This window comes from Macaca thibetana, chromosome 1 (assembly GCF_024542745.1).
Source record: "Macaca thibetana thibetana isolate TM-01 chromosome 1, ASM2454274v1, whole genome shotgun sequence".
Lineage (NCBI taxonomy): Eukaryota > Metazoa > Chordata > Mammalia > Primates > Cercopithecidae > Macaca > Macaca thibetana.
This window is the reverse complement of record NC_065578.1, coordinates 170,166,593-170,189,664: the sequence shown is the minus strand read 5'-3', so window position 1 is coordinate 170,189,664 and position 23,072 is coordinate 170,166,593. Positions and strand designations below refer to the sequence as shown.

The 23,072-nt window shown below is 37.7% G+C and overlaps 3 protein-coding genes across 19 annotated transcripts in view; 1 reads left to right on the top strand and 2 right to left on the bottom strand.

The window, feature by feature from the left end:
- UCHL5 (ubiquitin C-terminal hydrolase L5) overlaps positions 1 to 1,325 on the bottom strand; it is a 53,678-nt gene extending 52,353 nt beyond the window's left edge. For 7 of the 15 annotated variants that reach the window (XM_050782853.1, XM_050782864.1, XM_050782897.1 and 4 more), the window contains exon 1: positions 902 to 1,325. In XM_050782853.1, the coding sequence (XP_050638810.1) occupies positions 902 to 1,325 (424 nt within the window). Of the gene's footprint in view, positions 1 to 452; positions 796 to 901 lie in introns of those variants that run through there. The other 8 variants (XM_050782966.1, XM_050782977.1, XM_050782936.1 and 5 more) reach the window with 7 other exon arrangements.
- The window catches only part of RO60 (Ro60, Y RNA binding protein), a 24,905-nt gene continuing 2,555 nt past the window's right edge, over positions 723 to 23,072 (top strand). Inside the window, exons 1-8 of one of the 3 annotated variants that reach the window (XM_050782814.1) lie at positions 723 to 821; positions 10,078 to 10,676; positions 15,459 to 15,679; positions 16,145 to 16,291; positions 16,562 to 16,699; positions 21,011 to 21,127; positions 21,842 to 21,955; positions 22,219 to 22,365. In XM_050782814.1, the coding sequence (XP_050638771.1) occupies positions 10,097 to 10,676; positions 15,459 to 15,679; positions 16,145 to 16,291; positions 16,562 to 16,699; positions 21,011 to 21,127; positions 21,842 to 21,955; positions 22,219 to 22,365 (1,464 nt within the window). In that variant the 5' untranslated portion in view covers positions 723 to 821; positions 10,078 to 10,096. Of the gene's footprint in view, positions 822 to 909; positions 1,044 to 1,401; positions 1,497 to 10,077; positions 10,677 to 15,458; positions 15,680 to 16,144; positions 16,292 to 16,561; positions 16,700 to 21,010; positions 21,128 to 21,841; positions 21,956 to 22,218; positions 22,366 to 23,072 lie in introns of those variants that run through there. The other 2 variants (XM_050782797.1, XM_050782808.1) reach the window with 2 other exon arrangements.
- Positions 22,325 to 23,072, bottom strand: part of GLRX2 (glutaredoxin 2) — a 23,988-nt gene continuing 23,240 nt past the window's right edge. Inside the window, exon 5 of the mRNA XM_050783034.1 lies at positions 22,325 to 22,347. Coding sequence (XP_050638991.1) covers positions 22,340 to 22,347 — 8 coding nt within the window. The 3' untranslated portion in view covers positions 22,325 to 22,339. The remainder of the gene's footprint in view (positions 22,348 to 23,072) is intronic.

Genomic DNA, 23,072 nt, shown 5'->3' with positions numbered 1-23,072 from the left:
CTGGGCGGCTTAGGCCGCAGACACCTCACCCTTGAGAAGGCACACCCTAGGGTGGCTCCTGCAGGACTAATGGCCTGAGCAATGCACTTGACCACACCAGCCCGGGATAAGGTGCGCGCCGCAGAGAAGGGGCAGTGGAAAGGACAGTATGTGCTTTAAGAGCTTGGGGAGCGAGGGTCCTCAAGTCAATTACAGGATTTGGGTGCCAGGTCCTGAGGATATAGCAGGCACAAGACAGACACGATCCTTGCCCTCGTGGTGTGGCTCTTCAAATTACTGTGGAAACGCGACTGTCTCGAGAGCAGAAAACCTACATTTCCCCCACCCGGACTCCAGGTTCCTGAAGTCACCTCTCCAGATGCGGGGCGGCGGTGGCCGCAGGGAACCACTCCATGCCCAGCTTGGGCCTCCTCCCGTGACCCCAGGCCCAGGACGGTCCCCTAGGTTCTCACCGAATCCTTTAATGAGCTCGGTGAAGACCCCGGGGTCGCTTTCCATGAGGCACCACTCCCCGGCATTGCCCGTCATGGCCCCGGCCACACACCGCCCCGATCCACCTCTCGCTCTCGGCCGCCCCCCGCACCAGCTGCCGCCAGCCACAGATCTCAGCAAACCCGCCGCCGAGCTCGTCCACCACACGTCACCCCGCCTACTTCCCGACAGCCTCCGGGCGCCGTCACCTGCAGCGCGACGGAGCGCGCGAGGACGCTCTAGCCACCCTAGAGACATCGAAACTCTTCCCAGGCCTTGCAGCACCGGTAGCGGATTCGGAAGGGCTGGGGCCTGAGAAGAAAGGGCGGAGATTCAGAGTGCCGAAGGAGGTAACATCCGGGATCCTCGCCCCAATGGGGCGGAGGCGGGGCAAAAGAAGAGGGGCGGGACTCGTTCCCGGGAACCGAACCTGGAATTCCCCGGCGGCAGTGGGGCTGTTGCTGTCGCTGTCGCTGCCTATCGGTCTGCCGTCTCTTGTCGTTTCCCAGCGCTGCGCAGGACTTCTCCTGGCGGCGCTGCGGGTCCAGGTGGGGGTCGGCTGCCAGGCACAGGTGAGGACATTGCGGGAAGCCGACTGGGAGCCTTTTGTGCTGTGTGAGCGGCCCCAGGGACGCGCAAAGTCTGACCAGTCCTCCATGTCTCTCACCCTCATCCCAGGGGCTGAGGCTGGGCAAACGCCGCGAAACTATCGCTCTTCGCCGCCTCGCTTCCGCGCCTGCCCACCCTGGGAAACGGAACCAGCATCGCGGTAGGGACATCCTCGCTAGGCCTGCCCGGACCATTCCTGAGAGTGGGCCCTTTCCGAAGCCGGGACCGCTCCTGCTTGTCGGCATCGCTCCCCGCAGGCCGACGTCGAGAGGGCCTGCTTTACTCCTCCTCTTTCTCCTCCTCCCGCGGCTTCTGCGCGGAGAGGCGTCGCCCGGGATCTGGGTTTTGGAAGAAGGATCTTTGTGGGAAGACAAGGCGAATTTGTCATAGAGGGAATAACGAGGGAGAGGAGAAAGGTCTGTCCTACAGTCCATGGGGCTGCTAGACTGGTGGAAGGGGATGCGATGCGTCAAGGGAAAATTAGGTTGAAAACAAATGTCGTGTATTAATCTAAAAACATTTGGAATGGTTCTAAAACTGGATGATGAGTTAAAACCCAATATTTACTAAATTGCCCTCATTCAACAGGCTCTCCCAGAATACTGTAGTGTTAAGATTGAAGTTTTTAAGAGTGTATTTGTTAAAGGCTTTAAGTTGCATATTCCTTAAAAGCTGCATATTCCGAGAAAGACCCTTGGCTTCCAAGGAAAAAACAAAAAAGTTTTAGTGGATAAAACTCTGACTCCTTCCTTCTCAAATAGGTGACCTGTGCCATGGAGTTAGGGAGCCTTGTGCTACGGATTATGTGAAGCCTCGAAATAAACATGGTAAATTTTATGAGGGAAGCAACAGAGCAGCTTTTGTATTAAAAGAAGCCTGAGTACTTTATGGGGTAGAAGCCAAAATTTGTATGAAGTGTTGGTTTAAAAAAAATTTTTTTGTAACTTTCTTGACGTTTATCTCCGAAAACTCTGCCCTCAACTTGGAGAGTGGGGGGATTCTGTTCAGTGTATTTCCTTGAGATACTTAATTGGAAAGGTTTAAGAGGCACAAGAGTCCAGAATGATTGGCATCAGAGCCCGAAGTAGTTTGTGGTATTTTTTTAAATCTGTAATATTGCGATGAACTTGAAACTGTTTTCTGTGCAGAATGCATCAAAACTAAAATTTATTTGATACCCAACTTAATTAACATGGTACCTATTGTAGACCAAACTGAAAATTTAGCCTTTGGCACAATCTAGAAGTAAGCAGAGGAGGGGGTTAAAATGTCTTTCATTATGTTAATATTTGATCCTGAGAGTTTCCATAAAAAGCCAGATTTCTGGATCTTTGAGAAAAATGAGATCTGGCAACTACTAGTTCCATACCACGTGGCAACCAGTTGGCAGCTCCCCTCAGACTAGCATGCTGTCATTTTTGCCACAGTTCCTTCCTCATCAGTTTTTATAGCATCACATTGATCAGTGGATTCAAATACCTGTATCATGGGTAAGCAAACCTCTATCATGGGCCCATTTTTGTAGTATTGTTTCTTTACATTTGTCGTGCACTATCATAGATTGACAAATCTTTGACTTAATTTAAAAAGGAATAATCTGCAAATGTCTTTGACTTCTTGAGATGAAAGGCAGCATTTTCAAATTATCAAGAGACTTTGGAAAGATGTTGAGATGTGTAAATTCAAGAAAAATGTAGGATTCCTTGGAAATAACATATTAGTACTGATAGAAGATACTGTACATGCTGTAGTTCTGATGATTGTGAAACAAGTGCTATTATATAATGTGTTATTAGCATTTCCTGATTTTGCATTCTAAATTAAATTTTAAAAGTAGAGAAATGAATAATGCATAAAATATCCACAACCAATTTAAAATGTGGCCATGCTTGGCCGGGCGTGGTGGCTCACACCTGTAATCCCAGCACTTTGGGAGGCCCAGGCAGGTGGATCACGAGGTCAGGAGTTCAAGACCAGCCTGGCCAACATGGTGAAACCCCGTCTCTACTAAACATACAAAAAATTAGCCAGGCACCGTGGCAGGTGCCTGTAATCCCAGCTATTGGGAGGCTGAGGCAGGAGAATCGCTTGAACTTGTAGGGCGGCGGTTACAGTGAGCCAAGATTGCGCCACTGCACATCAGCCTGGGCGACAGAGTGAGACTCTGTCTCAAAAAAACAAAAAAGAAAAATGTGGCCATGCTTTTAATATTATGGCATTGTAATATTTAACTTCTCAAGAATTTAATTTATAGAGATTTAATACATTAGTTGTATGGTGTGTTTTAAGAGCACTAGATAGATAGGTCAGGCCCATCCAAAGAATTAACTATATATTTTTTGTTGTTAATCTGGATTTACAACACTTGATTATCCAGGAATGGATTAACTGATGACCAGGTTCTGACCTCACTCACTGCCCAATTGCCTTCTAAACCACTGATAATGGAGCTTAAGCTTTGAGGCAGGAGATGATGGCAGTTGGAGAAAGAAGAAATTAAGTTGCTGTGTATGTCTGTGTGTATCTCAAATTGCTTTTAAAAGTCAAATATAAAAATTGTAAGGCTAAATATAATTTTCGTGTAATCAATTGTATTGGTGCTCTCCATTATGATATAGATAATAGCAGGGTTATTTAAGTGCTTGTTTATTTAAATAACTTTCCAAATATATTTCACCTGGCCAGTTTTTGTGTTTTTAATAATAGATTTTTAGAATATAATTCACATATCATGAAGTTTACCATTTTAAAGTATCCAGTGCATTGGTTTCTAGTATATTCACAGAGTTGTGCAGTCATCACCACTAATTTCAGAACATTTTCATCACCCAAAAAGAAATCTACCCATTAGCAGTCACTTCCCAGTGTTCCTTCTCCGTGGCCTCTGACAACCTTAGACTAATGTACTTTTTATTTCTATGAATTTACCTACTCAGGAAAATTCATATAAATGGAATTGTAATACAATATGTGGCCTCTCGTGACTGGCTTCTTTCACCTGACATAATGTTTTCAACGTTTGTTTACATTGTGTCATATATCAGTACTTCATCCCTTTTTATTGTCTAATAATAGTCCATTGTGTGGATGTACCATATTTTTTCATCCCTTCATCAGTCGATGGACATTTGGGTTGCTTCTACTTTTTGACTGTTATGAATAATGTTGATAAAAACATCTGTGTACAACTTTTGGTATAGATACATGTATTCCTTTTTCTTAGGTGTGTGGTGGAATTCCTGGGTCATATGCTAACTATATTTAACCTTTTGAGAAACTGCCAGACTGTTTCCCAAAGTGGCTGTGTTATTTTACATTCCCACCAGCAGTATATGAGCGTTTCATTTTCTCTAAATCCTCACCAACACTTATTATTATTGTTTTGATTATAGCCATCCTAGTGGTTGTGAAGTGGTATCTTATTGTGGTTTTGATTTGCATTTCCCTGATAACTAATGATGTTTATCGTCTTTTTATGTGTTTACTGGCCATTGGATAATCTTCTTTGGAAAAACACCTTTTCAGATTCTTTACCCATTTGTATGTCTTTGGAGTAATATTCACATATTTTGCCTATTTTTACTTGGGTTATTTATCATTTTATTAAGTTGTAAGTGTTCTTAGTATATTCTAGATACAAGTCCCTTATCGTATGTATGATTTGCAAATATTTTCTCTATTCTTGGATTGTCTTTTCACTTTCTTGATGGTGTTCTTGGAAATACAAGTTTTACATTTTGATAAAGTCCAGTTTATTTTTTTATTTTGTCACTTTTGCCTTTGGTGTCTACATTCCAACACTAATTCTGTAACACCAGCTGGGTGCCCCCCACTTCCGTTTAGTTCTGACACTAGCTACCCAGGGTTGGCATCAGATCCCACAAATTAAAGGACAAGGTCCCCACTAAGAATGCCGTTAATTTGGATGCCAGCTGTAAATGGGGTCCCCAGGCTACTCACACTTCTGCCCTGTGGATTACAATTTCAAGACTCCCCATAATCCCCTCAAGGCTGATAATTCACTAGAATGAGTCACATAACTCACTGAAAGTGCTTTACTTGCAATTACAAGTTCCTGATACAACTCAGGAACAGCCAAACAGGAAGTAGACACATATGGCAAGGTTTAGGGCAAGGAAAGGATGCAGAACTTCCATGCCATCCTTGTGAAATGTGGGCACATCACTTTCCCAGCACATCAGTTTTTGTTCACCAAGGATGCTCCACTGAGTATTGATGAACAGAGTTTTTATGAGGTTTCGTCACATGGGCGTGATTGATTAAATCATTAGCTGCGTGACTGAACTCGATCTCAAGTCCTCTTCCTTTCCTAGAAGGTTGGCCTGACCAGTTTATTCCTCTAAACATATGGTTGGTCTTTCTAGTGACTAGCCCCCATCCTGAAGCTACCTAGGGGCCCATGTTGCCTCATTAATGTAACAAAGACACTCCTGTTTCTCAGGAAATACCAAGGGTTTTTGAAACTTTCTGCTGGGTATTATGTACAAAGACCAGATACTCTCTTTTATAAGATGCCACAGTATCATATCACTTTGCCAAATTTTGAGTTTGTGTATCACACTCAGTGACAAGAAGGAGAGTAGCTTGGGACATGTTACTCTCTTTTCTGTTTTTTAAAATATGAATATGACCCTGGTAAATTTATACAATAAAGTAGAAAGGTGTCCTGGCTGCTAATAATGTTATCTGTTCCACTGTTTTATGTTGCACTCTGGAAAGTACAGTTGCAGAAGCATAGGAAAAGCTAAGCATTTTCTGCTGCAGAAAAACTGAAAGGGTATGTCCTTAGGGTTGTCATTTATATCATAATATGCAAAAGGAAGAGTCTGTGAATAAATAACTTGATTTCTTCTAATAGGGATTATAAGGATTACACTTAGAGATTACCTCTTAGACATCCTTTATAGATTTAGAAGTTCATTTTGCTGCTTGCTCTAGAAAAGTACTTGAATACCTAGTATTAAATATATTAGAAAAATGGAAATATTGTTCTTAGATGACATTTTTACTCAGCATTCACTACTTTTCTTTAAAACTTTGTTTTTTCTTGATTATATTCTTCACTACCTGCATATAGTACATTTATCATTCTGATTACAGAGTTTATCTTAAAGACTTGTATTATATATTGAATTACACATACTGAGGCTTTTATTCTCAAAATGTGTTATGGGAAAGAGAAACCAATTGTGCATGATTATTTGGGAAATGATTCAGAAAGTCAACTTTAATGATATTTGGCTTTAAGTATGTATTACTAATTACATAAAAGCAATACAAAAGAGGAGACAAAAATGATAAGATTTGGTTTCTACTCTCAAGGGAACCAATAATGTAGCTACATGTGGTCACAATGAATAATACAAAGAAAAGAATTTGAAGGGGAAGGGAATTTTGAGGTTTGGTTTGGGACCTTTTAAATCCCACCAGTTGGTCCTTGGTGCAGGAAAGCAGGTGTAGTAGAATTATCTGATATTAGATGTCATTTCAGTGTTACTCATCTAACAAATATAACTAATAAGTAGAAGTAGACAGGTTGAAGTGCCACCAGAGACTGTTTTTATGAAAGCTAAGGGAGAGACTAGCAGAGTCTATGCAATGTGAAGATCAGAAAAACATAGCATTTTCTACTGGAATTGGCAATTAAGGTATCAGTCTTTGTGAAGCATGTTAGTCTTCTTAAAGTGTTTTGGATCGAAAGGTAGAGATAAAAGCCAAATTGAAAAGAGGATAATAATAAATAGAAGAAGAGGCATCCACTACACCAGGAGTTCCAGCCTGTGCTGTATTCAGTAACTATAAATTTGTCCCTAATGACTAATATGATCATTACATCTCTGATACCACCTGAGACCCAGGCTTCCACTAACATAAGCAAATTTGTACTAGAATCTTTTTTGGAATATTGACACTAATATTCCCAACACAATTCAGATCACTGTACCCCTCAGTCACAGTCACATTCACAATGTGAGGTTCTCCATTCTTCCATGCACTTATCCCCCTACACCACTATGTGTTCCCCTCTCTGAGACCCAGTCTTTCATTCCTCCCATCTCTACCAAATTTCTCCACATACCATTTGGCATTCTACATCTCCTGTCAGAGGGGAATGTCTTCAATTTCCTTATCCCTCACTCCCTCAAATCTCTCTTTACGTATACTCTTCACCCTTAAAAGATAAAGGAAGTATCTCTTTTGCTGTTAGTAGGCCAGTCTCAACCTGGATGCTCTAAGCTCATTCTGTCTCATTTCTTTCAGGAATCTAATTCCTTCAGTTATCCCCCTTATCTTCACCTCTCCAAATTGAATCTTTCAATCTTAGCATCTTCCCGTTGAAAAAGGTAAAAAGATTTTTCCTCGAAGTCCCATCCTCTCTCTTACTTTCATTCATAGTTTTTGTGTCTACAAAGAGTAGTCTAGCTGTGAAGTTTCCTCACTGCATATCTTCCTGATCTCACTGTAATCAAGCTACTTCTTGTACCACTCTACTGCAGTTACTCTCACTAGTCACTCCTACTTGGTAAATCCAATGATCATTTTCTAGCCTTTTATTTACTTTTCCTCTGACCATTTGAAATTACCAACCATTCACTCCTTGAAGTTCTCTTCCTCGTGGTCCATTAGTTTTCTTCAACTCTGTGCACCTCCTTTTCTGCCTCTTTAAAAAGCCCTTCTCTCATTAGCTCTTAGTTGTTAATATTCACCAAGATTTTATCCTTAGCCTTCCTCGTAATATATAAACATGTTCAAGTAAGGATGGTCTTCAAAACAAAACTTCTTAATTACCTTGTGTTCCTCTTTAAGTTATGGCCATATCTGTCAACATGTCTGTGTGGCTCTACAGGATGCTTAGACAGTTTCTTTTCTAGAATATAAAGACAGATCAGGATTTCAGAAACCTCTTCCTGGAGCGCCTTCCCTAAACTTTATCAGTTTTTTAGTTTGCCTTCTCTCCTCAAATCTTTCTGGATTATTTAGACAGTATTATTTTATACTCCCTTGCTCACTCATAATACTTTTCTACTACAGCACTTAATTACAGTTTGCATTGTGATTCTATCTCCACAAATGAGTGTATTTCCCTGCGATCAGGAGAACAATTTTTTTTTTCAGTTTCTTTAATGGCAGAGAAATTGCCTTCATGTCTCACACATAGTATCTATTCAGTAAATGCTGGTTGAGGTTTTTGTTGGTTGTGCTGTTTTGTTTGCCATGGACAGAAGCCCAGTGCACCGAAATAACATGACAGATTGAAAGACCTCCATAAACAGTGATACTGTACTAAGAATAGTGGTGGACTGATGATGAAGTGACAATTGTTGGTCCTCCACTAGAAGGATAAAGAGGGATATTGTTTCCAGATAGCTAGTTCTAGGAGTTTTAGAGCTAATGGAAGGAGTAGAGTGAGGGTAGTTACAGATGACATAAAACAATAAACCTAAAAATGGCTTAAACAGTAAGATACATTTATGACATAATAGGAAATGTATAAGCAGGGCAGTTTCAGGTAACCCAATATCAAGGACCTAGGTACTTTCTGTTTTTTTCTATTCTGCCATCTTTATATATTGGTATGCCATTTTAAGCTGGCTTATCTCAAGGTCTCAAGATGGTTGTTACCACTCCAGGCATGACTTGCAAATGAAAATTTCAGAAGGCAGAAAAGGGAACATTTCTTTTTAAGAGCCTGAGCCCCCTTTTGAGAATGAAGAAAACCTCAAAAGTGTTCTCAGCTGATTTACGATGTCGTGCTGGCCAGAGTCATGACACATGCCCAACTCCCTATACCAGTCATGCGGCAAGGAGACCACCATGATTATTGGGCCTGGGTCGAGCAGCAGCAGCAGCAGCATCACCTGAGACTTGTGATAAGTATACATGCTTAGGCCTCACTGGAGACCTACTAAATTATGAAAGAAACTCAGGGCAGTGCCTGGGAGGGCTGACCCAGCAGTCTGTGTTTCAGTTAGAACTTCTAGTAATTTTGATGTACACTGAGTTTGAGAACCACTGGCTTAGAGCAATAAAGATCCATCCCTTGGGGCTAGGGAAAGGCCTAGCCTCCTTTGAAGGATATGAGGCCAACAAGAGGAGAAGAGAGAAGGGGGAAGAATGAATGTTAGATCGGCAACCAAAAATGTTTACACAATCCTTCAAGGAGTACGATCTTTCTTAGTACCCACTACTATTGCTTCCCTCCCTTCTTTTATTCTCCCTTCTTTTATTGTGGGCCTCAAGACGCCATACTGACCTGCCTGCTTAATCTCTGAAGCAGCACACTGTATCTCAAAAAGGTGACTCCTCAGTTGCTTCTGATTATCACACCACTGTGGCTATAATCTTGTTTGTTTGCTGTGAAGGGCTTTCAGTTTCTTTAGGTTATAAAAATAGGAATATAAAACAAAAACATTTTAAAAACTTAAGATACCGGCCGGGCACGGTGGCTCAAGCCTGTAATCCCAGCACTTTGGGAGGCCGAGACGGGCGGATCACAAGGTCAGGAGATCGAGACCATCCTGGCTAACACGGTGAAACCGCGTCTCTACTAAAAAAAATACAAAAAACTAGCCGGGCGAGGTGGTGGGCGCCTGTAGTCCCAGCTACTCGGGAGGCTGAGGCAGGAGAATGGCGTGAACCCAGGAGGCGGAGCCGAGATCCGGCCACTGCACTCCAGCCTGGGTGACAGAGCGAGACTCTGTCTCAAGAAAAAAACGAAAAAAACAAAAACAAAAAACTTAAGATATTACCAGTAGTCATTTCAAAATATTCAGATATGGTTTTTTTCTTTCATTTTCTGCCTTTCCTGATTTTTCTTCAGGACATTTATATTGATTTTGTACTAAAGGAAAAACTATCGAACTTAAAAGATGTTGTTAAAAGAGTTAATAACATTTCAGTAAACCTACATTTTGTTTTCCTTTCTTAATTTTATTGTGCCCATCTAGTTGTAATAACATTTTGCCTTTTTGATAGGTTTCCTAAAGACAAAAAAATGGAGGAATCCGTAAACCAAATGCAGCCATTGAATGAGAAGCAGATAGCCAATTCTCAGGATGGATATGTATGGCAAGTCACTGACATGAATCGACTACACCGGTTCTTATGTTTCGGTTCTGAAGGTGGGACTTATTATATCAAAGAACAGAAGTTGGGCCTTGAAAATGCTGAAGCTTTAATTAGATTGATTGAAGATGGCAGAGGATGTGAAGTGATACAAGAAATAAAGTTATTTAGTCAAGAAGGCAGAACCACAAAGCAAGAGCCTATGCTGTTTGCACTTGCCATTTGTTCCCAGTGCTCCGACATAAGCACAAAACAAGCAGCATTTAAAGCTGTTTCTGAAGTTTGCCGCATTCCTACCCATCTCTTTACTTTTATCCAGTTTAAGAAAGATCTGAAGGAAAGCATGAAATGTGGCATGTGGGGTCGTGCCCTCCGGAAGGCTATCGCGGACTGGTACAACGAGAAAGGTGGCATGGCCCTTGCTCTGGCAGTTACAAAATATAAACAGAGAAATGGCTGGTCTCACAAAGATCTATTAAGATTGTCACATCTTAAACCTTCCAGTGAAGGTAAGCATAAGATCTTCATTGGGAACAAGGGTGGATAAGGGATATCCAATAAATAGCAAATTTTTATTTAACATAAGACAAGTGTGTAATATTTTCTAGAAATAGCCTTTCTTTCTCAAAACATGCATTAATTCAAATATGTTTAATGCCTTCCTGGGATTACACACCTACCACAGGCAATCCAGACATTAATAATCAAGAATCAAATGACGGGTTTATAGATTAATAATCTGAATCTTAAAGTGCCACCGTCCTAACTGGAATGCTCACCCAAGTGATTATGGACTGCGTAAGTAGCATGGACAGATTAAAAGTTGCAATAATCCTTGGATATGGGTACGATCATTAGAAGGAACTGCTTTTGAGTTCCAGCTTTGCCAGTTACTCAGCAGATATTCAAATTTGGTCTCAGTATAATCATTTGTAAAACTTAGGTAAACTGTACACAACTATTCCATAAGATCATGTATAGAAAACTGCTCTGTAACCAATGAAATGCTAAGTAGAAAAGTAAAAAAAAAAAAAAAAAAAAAAAAAAAAAGTTGCAATAAGCAAAACAGCTCCTTGCCAGTAGGTGGCAGATGGCCATGCTGTACCCACTTCTCTAGCCCATTCTCTTTTTTTCCTCCCCATCTTCCTAGGACATGTGTTCCTTGGAACCTAAAGGGATATACCTTGTACAGTGCTGAACTTAACAATTCAGGAAGTTAATTGTTTTCAGGCAGTCAGTCAGGGGACCTGATAACTTGGGGCAGTGTTTCTGTATCTATGGAAAGAGACTTTTGAAAAGTTAGTTGACTCTATAATAATTACTAGTCCTTTTAAGGAAAGAAATAAGAAAAACTCTTGGGCAGGAGTAATTTGAAGTGTGAAGTTCCACAAAAATCAACATGTACAAAATTTGACATTTTTTTTTTTTTTTTGCACCAGAAGTGAAACTTGAAAAGACAGCCACTCAGAAGGGTGGGTTCACGTTTCAGTTCTGTGGCCTTAAGCCAAGTAACAAGCTGAGTTTCTGTACCTTCATCTAAAAAGGAGGGTAAGGAGAATAAGCTTACAATTATTGAGACTAAATGTCCCAGCACCTAACATATAGTAGAAGTATACTTTGGTTCTTTCTCCCTTCCACACATATCTTTATGTACAGAATCTCTTCAGTAATTCCTAACTTATCATTTTAATTATAAGTGGAATTTTTCAAATGAAATGTGAACAATAAATTGCAAGTATTTATATGTACAAGCATTTTATTTTGATTTTATTAGATTACATGTTTTAAAATAGTTGAGTAATATGGAAAAATATGACGCAGTCGTACTCTTCAAAAGAAATAACTGCATATCAGCAGTCCCCAATCTTTTTGGCATTAGGGACTGGTTTTGTGGAAGACAGTTTTTCCAGACAGTGGGGAGGGCAGGGTGGTTTCAGAATGAAACTGTTCCACCTCAGATCATCAGGCATTAGATTCTCATAAGGAGAGCGCAACCTAGATTCCTCACATGCACAGATCACAGTAGGGTTCGCGCTCCTATGAGACTAATGCCCAGCTACCTATCTGACAGGAGGTGGAGCTCACTTGCCTGCCGCTCACCTCCTGCTGTGCGACCCAGTTCCTAACAGGCCATGGACTGGTATCTGTGTATGGCCTTGGAGTTGAGGACTCTTGCTGTATATGATATGTTGTAATTTACTCCAGATTTTTCCTAAACATGTATTACTGTGTTTCACTAAATTTTGTTATATGCCTTCTATGTTTCAGTAAAAAGTATATTATTGCTATTGCTATTGCTATTGCTGTTTTTTTTTTAGGTCAGTTGAAATAGTTGCATGTATACCTTTGTATGACTGTAATTTATTAGCTAGTCTCTTATTGACAAGAATTTTTTCTGTTTTTTTAATACTGTTATTGACAACAGTTGTTTCTGGTTTTTTGATACTGTTACAAAAATACTACAGTGCAAACTCTTGCATAGAGTACATACTTTCATAATGGTTAAATCCACAAACAGTATGTGAAGGATCAGTGTACCCACATTTGAACACTGACTGTTGTCATTATTTTTTAATCTATTTCAGTAGAATCATGAAAGATTCTTTGAATTTACATTTTTGGGCAGAAGCTCATCTTTTCATGTGCTTATTTTTATATATATACACACACATATATTTATATATACACACCTATATATAATATATGTATACATATATGTGTGTATATATAGGTATATATATGTATGTGTATATATACCTATATATAGGTATATATATATTTTGTATTTTTATATATAAAAATATTTATTATATACATTTTGTATTTTTAGTAGAGACAGGATTTCACCATGTTGGTAATGCTGGTCTCAAACTCCTGACCTCAGTTGATCCGCCTGCCTTGGCCTCCCAAAGTGCTGGGATTACAGGCATGAACCACTGTGCCGGGCCCTCAGCAAATATTTATTGAGCACCTACTATGGATAGACACTGTTCTAAGAACTTGGGGTTCATATTACAGGAGTTGATTATTATGTACAGTGCATGCATTTTTTCTTCTTTTTTTCCTTTGTCTTTTTTTTTTTTTTTGGTTGGGGGACATTTCTGGCACACTAAAGTTTGGAATTTTAATGTAGTCAAACTTATCAGTGTCTTCATAGGTTTATGTTTTGTGTTAGGATTAGAAGGGCCTTTTCCAACCTAAAATACTTATCTGTGGTTTTTTCCTAACATTTTCATGGTTAAGAAACATTATTTTTTATATTTAAATTTTTTATCCAAATATTTGATCCAACGTAAGAAGGACTTAGGCATCCAGCTTTATTTATTTGTTTGTTGAGATGTGTCTTGGAAGTGTGGAGCAAGTACTATAGACTAAGAGAAAGACCGCCCATTACTAGTCTGATTGGACCAGTTTCTGAACTTGTGAAAATAATTATTCTGTGCTTTGTTTTTTTGGTCTATATAATGAGGAATTAGTACATGTTCCCTAAACTTACTTCCACACATAGGATTCTTTAATTTGAAACTGTTGAGGGCAGAACTCATAATTGAAACCATGTTAGTAATAGTAATATCACATTGGACATGGAGAATCCCTAGCATTTTGAAGTTTAAAAATTTGGAAAAACTGTAAGCAACAGAATTAATAGTATTTTAATATTGTAATGTGTACAATACACTGTAATGTGTATTTATAACCAATAAAACAAGTCAAAATGTGATTCAAGTAATCAGGTATGGTATTTTTATTGTGCACCCACTGTGTGGCCAGCACAATTACAGAACTGGGTAGGATAAAGCTGCTTTAAGGAATTTTTATTTTCATTGGAAAAACAAAATAGAAGATATACTCACATGAAACATTTACTCATTTAAGATGATTTTGTACCAAAATCTGGAAGATAGCAAGAGTCACAATACTTGAGAAGTTCCTGCATGTTAGTGTTAACTTTTGATCAAGTTATTTAGAATTCAAAAATAACATAATAGGCTCAATTGGCATAGAGATGTGTTTCATATGGCCTATACAATATTTTAGGGTAAAAATGAATTCTTTGTCATCATCTTTAAAAATCAGAAGACATAAAAACTCGTATTCTGGCTTCTCTTGAAAGTAATTTTTTTTTATTTTGGCAGCACGAAGTCGATACATGGCTACACCACTTGTCAGGGCACACTCTGTTCAGTCACCACACCCTCACAACTGTCTGTTACATCACCGTGGTGGTGTTTTGTTTTTTTGTGTTTTTTTGAGACAGAGTCTTATTCTGTTGCCCGGGCTGAAGTACAGTGGCGTGATCTTGGCGCACTGCAACCTCTGCCTCCTGGGTTCAAGTGATTCTCCTGCCTCAGCCTCCTGAGTAGCTGGTATTACAGGCATGCGCCACCACACCCAGCTAATTTTTTAATTTTAGTAGAGACAGAGTTTCGCCATGTTGGGCAGTCTGTTCTCGAACCCCTGACCTCAGGTGATTCACACACCTTGACCTCCCAAAGTACTAGGATTACAGGTGTGAGCCATGGCGCCCGGCCTCACCGTGGTGGTTTTATTTCTTTATTTTATTTGCCCTTCCCTCATAGACATTTTAATGTTGTAATCCAATCCCTGCTGTGTTACAGAAGTGGTGAAACTAAGACCTAGAAAGACCACCATTTATTGGCAGAGTATAGGCTAGAACCTAGAACCCAGATTTTCTCACTCCCGATCCAAGGCTCTTTTCTCTTTCTTCTATTGGAAGAAATTATGGAGGGAATCAACAAGTTACTGTTTTCTTCTTCTTCTTTTTTTTTCTTTGGATCAGTAATACTTCTCAGCTATTAAAACACAGTGTAAAAGAACCTACCTACCTGTCCACTTCTATTTATTTCTGCTGTTTGTAAATATACATATTTTATTCAACAGCAAAGAGAGACAAATGAATATAATTAATATAAGATAATACAATATAATACAATATTAATTGAGATATATCTGTACTCTTGTGAGTTGTTCTGAGATTATGGACCTGAAACTTTCTAATGCTGGTGTCTTTGAAAAGAAAGAAAAGCCTCTGTAATAAAACTACTCAGGATACAGATTTTTTTACTCCAAAGTCTCATATTTAAATAGTAATAACTGAATAAGAAAATTAATTCACACCATTTGCTTAATAGTTATATCATGGAAAGCAGCATCCCAGTGTAAGGGCATTAACTCTTGTGTGTTGTTCATATAATGCATTTTGAGGAAACATGTTCTATTTTTTTACTTGGTAATCCTGCATGCTTTTTCAATTCTTTATCTTGTTAAAGGACTTGCAATTGTGACCAAATATATTACAAAGGGCTGGAAAGAAGTTCATGAATTATATAAAGAAAAAGCACTCTCTGTGGAGACTGAAAAATTATTAAAGTATCTGGAGGCTGTAGAGAAAGTGAAGCGCACAAGAGATGAGCTAGAAGTCATTCATCTAATAGAAGAACATAGATTAGTTAGAGAACATCTTTTAACAAATCACTTAAAGTCGAAAGAGGTGAGTGAATTATATGTTACAGCATGTGATTAGACATGAGTAATTTACTGTAGGTGCTAAAAGGATAAACTTGGGGTAGCTATATATTTATACTTCTAAAAAGAAAAATTATTTAAAATGTATCTTGAAATTAATGTCTATTTAAAACACCTACCATGATGTTCAACATGATGTAGGTGGCACTTGTGTTAGTTTCACTCCAGAAAATCTACTGCCTTGCTAATTAAAAAAAAAACATCTACGCATTTCCTTCACAAAATATACTTCACTTCCTTTTTCTCGTAAAAAAAAAAAAAAAACTTAGCTTATTTGATAAGTCTTTGACTTAGACATTTTCATTCTGAAAGTACTCTGAACCCCAAATGAAAGCCTGAGACTATATTATGAATATTTATTGATATAGGTGTGTTATACTGATTTATTTTCCCTTAATTCCTGGTATTTCTATCTATGTTATTGCAATAGGTATGGAAGGCTTTGTTACAAGAAATGCCTCTTACTGCATTACTAAGGAATCTAGGAAAGATGACTGCTAATTCAGTACTTGAACCAGGAAATTCAGAAGTATCTTTAGTATGTGAAAAACTGTGTAATGAAAAACTATTAAAAAAGGTAAGCATTATCAGTGTTCTTTGTTAGCTACTACTAACTGAAAAAGTGGCTCCTAAATTTTAGAAATGCAGTCAGTGCATTTTTAAGGTATTTTGAGATGTTCATTATACCAAATTGCATTATGGCTCTTAAGTGTAAGTTTAATACGTTTTCATTTTTCTCTTTGCTCTATGAAATGTAGTTATTAGCTACAATAACACAAAAATCTAAGGAGTATACATAATCACTATTTTTTGCTAAAATTTTCCTTATACTTTGTTTTGTTTCTAGGCTCGTATACATCCATTTCATATTTTGATCGCATTAGAAACTTACAAGACAGGTCATGGGCTGAGAGGAAAACTGAAGTGGCGCCCTGATGAAGAAATTTTGAAAGCATTGGATGCTGCTTTTTATAAAACATTTAAGGTAGTGATATGATTTTTGTTTTAAAACAAATGACTCAAGACTTAATATCTTTTGTAATAATACATTTTAAAGGTAGTATTAATAGTTTAATCATTTTTTAATTAGGTATTCATTTGTTTTTCTTTAGTTCATATGAGGTGGGTATATAATTAATATCGTGTAAGTTTATGAGTAAAGTATTTCTCTTTACCTTTGGGTAGCAACTAATTATTCTAAGATCATTTTGGTAGCTTTTAAGTTACTAACTGTATTAGTTTGTTCTTGCAGTGCTATAAAGAAGTACCTGAGACTGAGTAGTTTATAAACAAGAGAGGTTTAATTGGCTCATGATTCCACAGGTTGTACAGGAAGCACGGTGGCTACTGCCTTGCTTCTGAGGATGCCTTGGGAAACTTAAAATCATGGCAGAAGGGGAAGCAAACACATCCTTCTTCACATGGCGGCAGGAAGAAGTGATGAGCAAAAGTGGGGGAAGCTCCTTCAGATCTCGTCTGAACTCATTCACTATCACAAGAACAGTATAGGGGAAATCACCCCTATGATTCAATTATCTCTACCTGATCCCACCCTTGAACACGTGGGGATTATAGGAACTACAATTCAAGATGATATTTGGGTGGGGACACAGCCAAACCATATCAACAATCATGGCAGAAGGGGGATATGGTGCTAAGCTATTAGACTGCCCCCATGATCCAATCACCTCCCCCCAGGTCTCACCTTCAACACTGGGGATTACAGTGAACATAAGATTTGTGTGGAGACACAAATCCAACCCGTGTCACTAACTTTAGAAATTTGCCTTCCTATCAGGTCCTTTGACTTGGTCCTCTGTTTTCCCCATTAATTGGTAGATACATCTCATCAGTCTTGATAAAAAATGAGGTTTTTAGTAATGGAAATCTCACATCAAAGACAGAAGCTAAAACGTCTTGCTGTATAACAAAATACTAGCAACCAAATTCAGCAGCAAAATAAAAGGATTACACACCATAACCAAGTGATATTTATCCGTGGCATACAAGGATAGTGCAACATATGACAGCCAATCAATGTAATACATCACGTTAGTAGAATGAAGTGATAAAAACCACATGATCATTTTATTGATGCAGAAAAAGCATTTCACAAATTTCAACATTCCTTCGTAATAAAAAGAAAACCACTATATAAACCTGAAATTAACTCCCTCAACATGATAAAGGCCAGAGATTTAAAAAACAAAAATGTTTAAACCCCATAGCTAATGTCATAATGGTGAGTGATTATAATGTTTTCCCCTAAAATCAAGAAAAAGACAAGGATGCCCAGTTTTTCCACTTTAATTCCACATAGTATTGGAAGTTCTAGTAATAAGGCAAGAAAATGAAATAATGAAAGACATCTCAATTGGAAATAAAGAAGTAAAATTATCCTCAGATGCTATGATCTCGTATTTAGAAAATGCTAAAGAATCCACCAAAAACTCTAAAGTTAAAAAATGAATTCAACAAAGTTACAGGGTATTAAACCAACACATAAAAAATCAGTTGTATTTCTATATACTAGCAATGAACAATCCAAAAAAAGAAATTAAGAAAACATTTCCATTTACAATATCATCAAAAAATAAAAGACAAGAGTAAATTTAAGAAGCTGCAAGACTTACACAGTGAGAACTACAAAACACTGCTAAAAGAAATTAAGTCATGAATAAATAGAAACACATCTGTGTTTGCAGATTGGAAGACTTAATATTGTTAAGATGACAATACTATCCAAAGCAGCCAATCTACAGATTTAATGCAATCCCTTTCAAAATCCCAATGGCATGTTTTACAGAAATAGAAAAACCCATTCTAAAATTCCTAAGAAATTTCAAGTGACCCCAAATAGCCAAAACAATCTTTAAAAAAAGAACAAAGTCTGGAGGACTCTTCAGTAACTCTTTCAGTTACCACAAACCTGCAGTAATCGAAACAGTGTGGCACTGGCAAAAGAATAAACATATAGACCAATGAAATAGAGTCCAGAGTTAAAACCTTGCGTATATGTTCAGTTGACTGTTTTTTTTTTGTTTTGAGACAGAGTCTCACTGTGCCACCCAGTTTGAAGTGCGGTGGTGCAATATCAGCTCACTGCAACCTCCGCCTCCTGGGTTCAAGTGATTCTCATGCCTCAGCCTCCCAAGTAGCTGGGATTACAGGCATGCACCATCACACTCAGCTAATTTATTCCATTTTTAGTAGGGACGGGGTTTCACTGTTAGCCAGGCTCATCTTGAACTCCTTGCCTCAAGTGATCCACCCACCTTGGCCTCCCAAACTGCTAGGATTACAGGCGTGAGCCACTGCACCAGGATGTCAGTTGACTTTTGATGAGGATGTCAAGATGATTCACTGGGGAAAGGACAATCTTCAACAAATGGTGTTGGGAAAACTGCATATTCACATACAAAAGAATGAAGTTGGACCATTATCTTACACCAAATACAAGAATTAGTTCAAAGTGGATCAGTGACCTAAATTTAAGAGCTAAAACTAGAAAACACCAAAAACACAGGCAGCAGAAGAAAAAATAAATTGAACTTCATCAAACTTAAAAATTTTGTATATTAAAGGATACTATCAAGAAAGCTAAAAGATAATCTACACAATGGGAGAAAATATTTGCAGACCATATATCCGTTAAGTGCCTAATATCCAGAATACTGAAAACTACAAATTCAGCAAAAGTACAAACAACCTAGTTTAAAAATGGGCAAAGTACTTGAATAGACATTTTTCTAATGATATACAAATGAGTAATAAGAACATGAAAAGAGCCAGGTGCCCTATAATCCCAGCACTTTGGGAGGCCAAGATGGGTTGATCACCTGAGGTCAGGAGTTCGAGACCAGCCCGGCCAACATGGTGACACCCCATCTCTACAAAAAAAAAAAAAAAAAAAAATACAAAAAATTAGCTGGATATGGTGGCGGGCGCCTGTAATCCCAGCTACCCATGAGGTTGAGACAGGAGAATCTCTTGAACCCAGGAGGCAGAGGTTGCATTGAGCTGAGATTGTGCCATTGCACTCCAGCCTGGGCAACGAGCGAAACTCCGTCTCAAAAAAAAAACAAAAAAAAACCATGAAAAATACTCAACATCATTAATAATCAGAGAAATGCAAATCAAGATGACAGTGTGATACCACTTCACATCTAGTTGGATAGCTAATATTAAAAAAGCAGAAAACAAGAACTGGGGAAGATGTGGAGAAATTGGAACCTTAGTGTATGGTGGGAATGTAAAATGGTGTAGCCCCTGTGGAAAACAATTTGGCAGTTCTCAAAAGGTTAAACGTAGAATTACCATACCATCCAGCAATTCCATTTCTAGGTATATACCCAAAAGAATTGAAAACAGGTATTAAACAGATATTTGTTTACCAATATTCACAGTAGCATTATTCACAATAGCCAACAGTTAAATGTATTCTTGTCTTTTATTTTTGATGCTATTGTGAACAAATGTTTTCTTTTCTTTTTTGTTCATTGCTAGTATATAGAAATACAGCTGATTTTGATGAACAACCCAAATGTTCATCAGCAGATGGATAAGCAAAATGTGGTATATATAATGGAATATTATTCAGCCTTAGAAAAGAAATACATTTGATACATGCTACACCATGGATAAATCTTGAAAAGATTACACTAAGTAAAATAAGCCAGACAAACAAGGACAAGTATTGTATGATTGCATTATATGAGGTATCTACAGTAGGCAAATTTATAGAGACAGAATGTGGAATAGAAGTTGTCAGGGGCTAGGGAGAGACATGGCACTGGGGGGTTATTACCTAATTGGTACAAGTTCTATTTGGGATGATGAAAAAGTTCTAGAAATTGATAGAGGTGATAGTTATACAACATTGTGAATGTGCTTAATGCCACTGAATTATACATCTAAAAATGGTTAAAAAGGTCAAATTTATGTTACATTTTACCACAATAAAAATTTTTTACTAAAAAACTCTGATTTTACTTCAATGAGGAAAGATTTTAAAAATAGGATGGTAACTTATTTAACTAAAATTATTGAATAGGTTCTTACTTCGTTTGTTTTGCCTGTAAAAGCTAAGCATTTTTATTTATTTATTTTTTAATTTTCAATCATAGCTGCTATGCCAGATGAGCATTTTTAAATAGTTGTCAATTGGTATATCAAAAATCTGAAGGCCTTTTATTATAGTCTTTTTAATGTAAGATGATAAGTAAATATGATTTAGAAATTTAATCTACTCATAATTTCTATTATGCTTTTGATGATTGTTTTGTTTTCTCTGTAGACAGTTGAACCAACTGGAAAACGTTTCTTACTAGCTGTTGATGTCAGTGCTTCTATGAACCAAAGAGTTTTGGGTAGTATACTCAATGCTAGTACAGTTGCTGCAGCAATGTGCATGGTGAGAACACCTAAGACAATTTTGCCACTCTAAAAACATGTTTACTGTAGAACAAAACTATAAGTTAAATAATGATTAAGAATTATGTTTTCACTTTTTTCTGTCCTTTCAGCTTGTCACATTTTTTATTTTATATTTAAAGATAATGGTGTAAAGCCAAAGTGTTAAGTGTGTTGAAAAAGTATGTCTAGAGAACAAGCAGAATAGAAATTTTAATTTTTACAACAAAAGATTAAATATTAATGGATTTTTTAGGAAGTAGATAATGCTTAGATAAAATGAAAAAAAGACATAAAAATTTTTTTAAACTTATTTTAAAAATAATGCTTAAATTATTTAATGATATGAAACTTAAAAGATCTGGGAACTAATAGGAGTGTCTAGGAGACTTTAGTTCTATCTTGACTGTCAGTGAATAACAAACAGATGAATAGTAGGCAAACTTTTTAGCTTCTTTACTGGGGCTTTATTTCTTACCTAATAAAATGAGAAGAATATTTACTGTATTTGCTTCAAAGGATAGTCATGACAGCCAGTTTTTTTGTGAAAGTACTTTGAAAGCTGTACTACTCTTACTGTATAGTTCTAAAACACACTAATAAAAAGTTAAGAAATAAACATCAGTGTTTCTTTTAAACATGAAGTTGGATAAAATTCAAAATATTGTTATTTCCCCCAAAATTTGCTGAAAATTACTGCCATTGAATTTTTCAGGTTGTCACAAGAACAGAAAAAGATTCTTACGTAGTTGCTTTTTCCGATGAAATGGTACCATGTCCGGTGACTACAGATATGACCTTACAACAGGTTTTAATGGCTATGAGTCAGGTAAGAAACTGTGCTTTTTAAGTTTACTTAGTTAAGTTTACATAACATGTAGAATGATTTTATATTGATGTCATGTATGGTATTAATCTGTGAGAACAAAAATTTTTTTGTCTTAAATTTCTCATGACAAGTACAAAAACCGAAAATATATATGCAGGCTTTGGGAAGGCTGTATATATTGGTGCTAAACAAAATGATACTGTAAAAACTAGTATTTTTAAGGATTTATTTACTTATTTATTCATGCTTTTGTTCTGAATTAGATCCCAGCAGGTGGAACTGATTGCTCTCTTCCAATGATCTGGGCTCAGAAGACAAACACACCTGCTGATGTCTTCATTGTATTCACTGATAATGAGACCTTTGCTGGAGGTGTCCATCCTGCTATTGCTCTGAGGGAGTATCGAAAGGTAAAACAAATTCTAATATGGTTTCTCACCCAAATAATATTTTAATACTTGATTTTTTTTTTTTTTTTTTTTTTTTTGAGACAGGACCTCATTCTATTGCCCAGGCTGGAGTGCAGTGGCTCAGTCATAGCTCACTGCAACCTCAACCTCCCAAGCTTAAGTGATTGTCCGACCACAGCCTCCCAAGTAGCTGGGACTACAGGAGTGTGCCACCTTGCCCACCTAATTTTTTGTGGGGATGGGGTTTCACCATGTTGCCCAGGCTGGTCTCAAACTCCTAGGCTCAAGTGATTCTCCAGCCTCGGCTTCCCAAAGTGCTGGGATTACAGCCACACCTGGCCATTCTTGATTCTTATTCACTTAAGTTTTTCAAAAAATGTTACTACAAGTAGTTCTGTGTCTTATATAGGAGCCAATGTCTGTTATAGACTCAGCAGTACTTAAGAAAAAGTATTGGTCACACATATATAATTTAACCAGTTTCCATTGTTAAACATTACTAAGAATATCCTTTGCAAACAGTATTTTTGGTAATGATCAGAATATTTGTTTTACCTTAGCTGTAAGTTTTTTTTAATAATTCAGTGTGCTCCTTGAAAATTTGAAAGTATTATTAGTGAGTTTTGCAAAAGGATTACATAAAATTAAAGCTATAATCTATGCTCTACGTTTTATGGACATATCTGTGTTCTAATCAGTATCCTCCT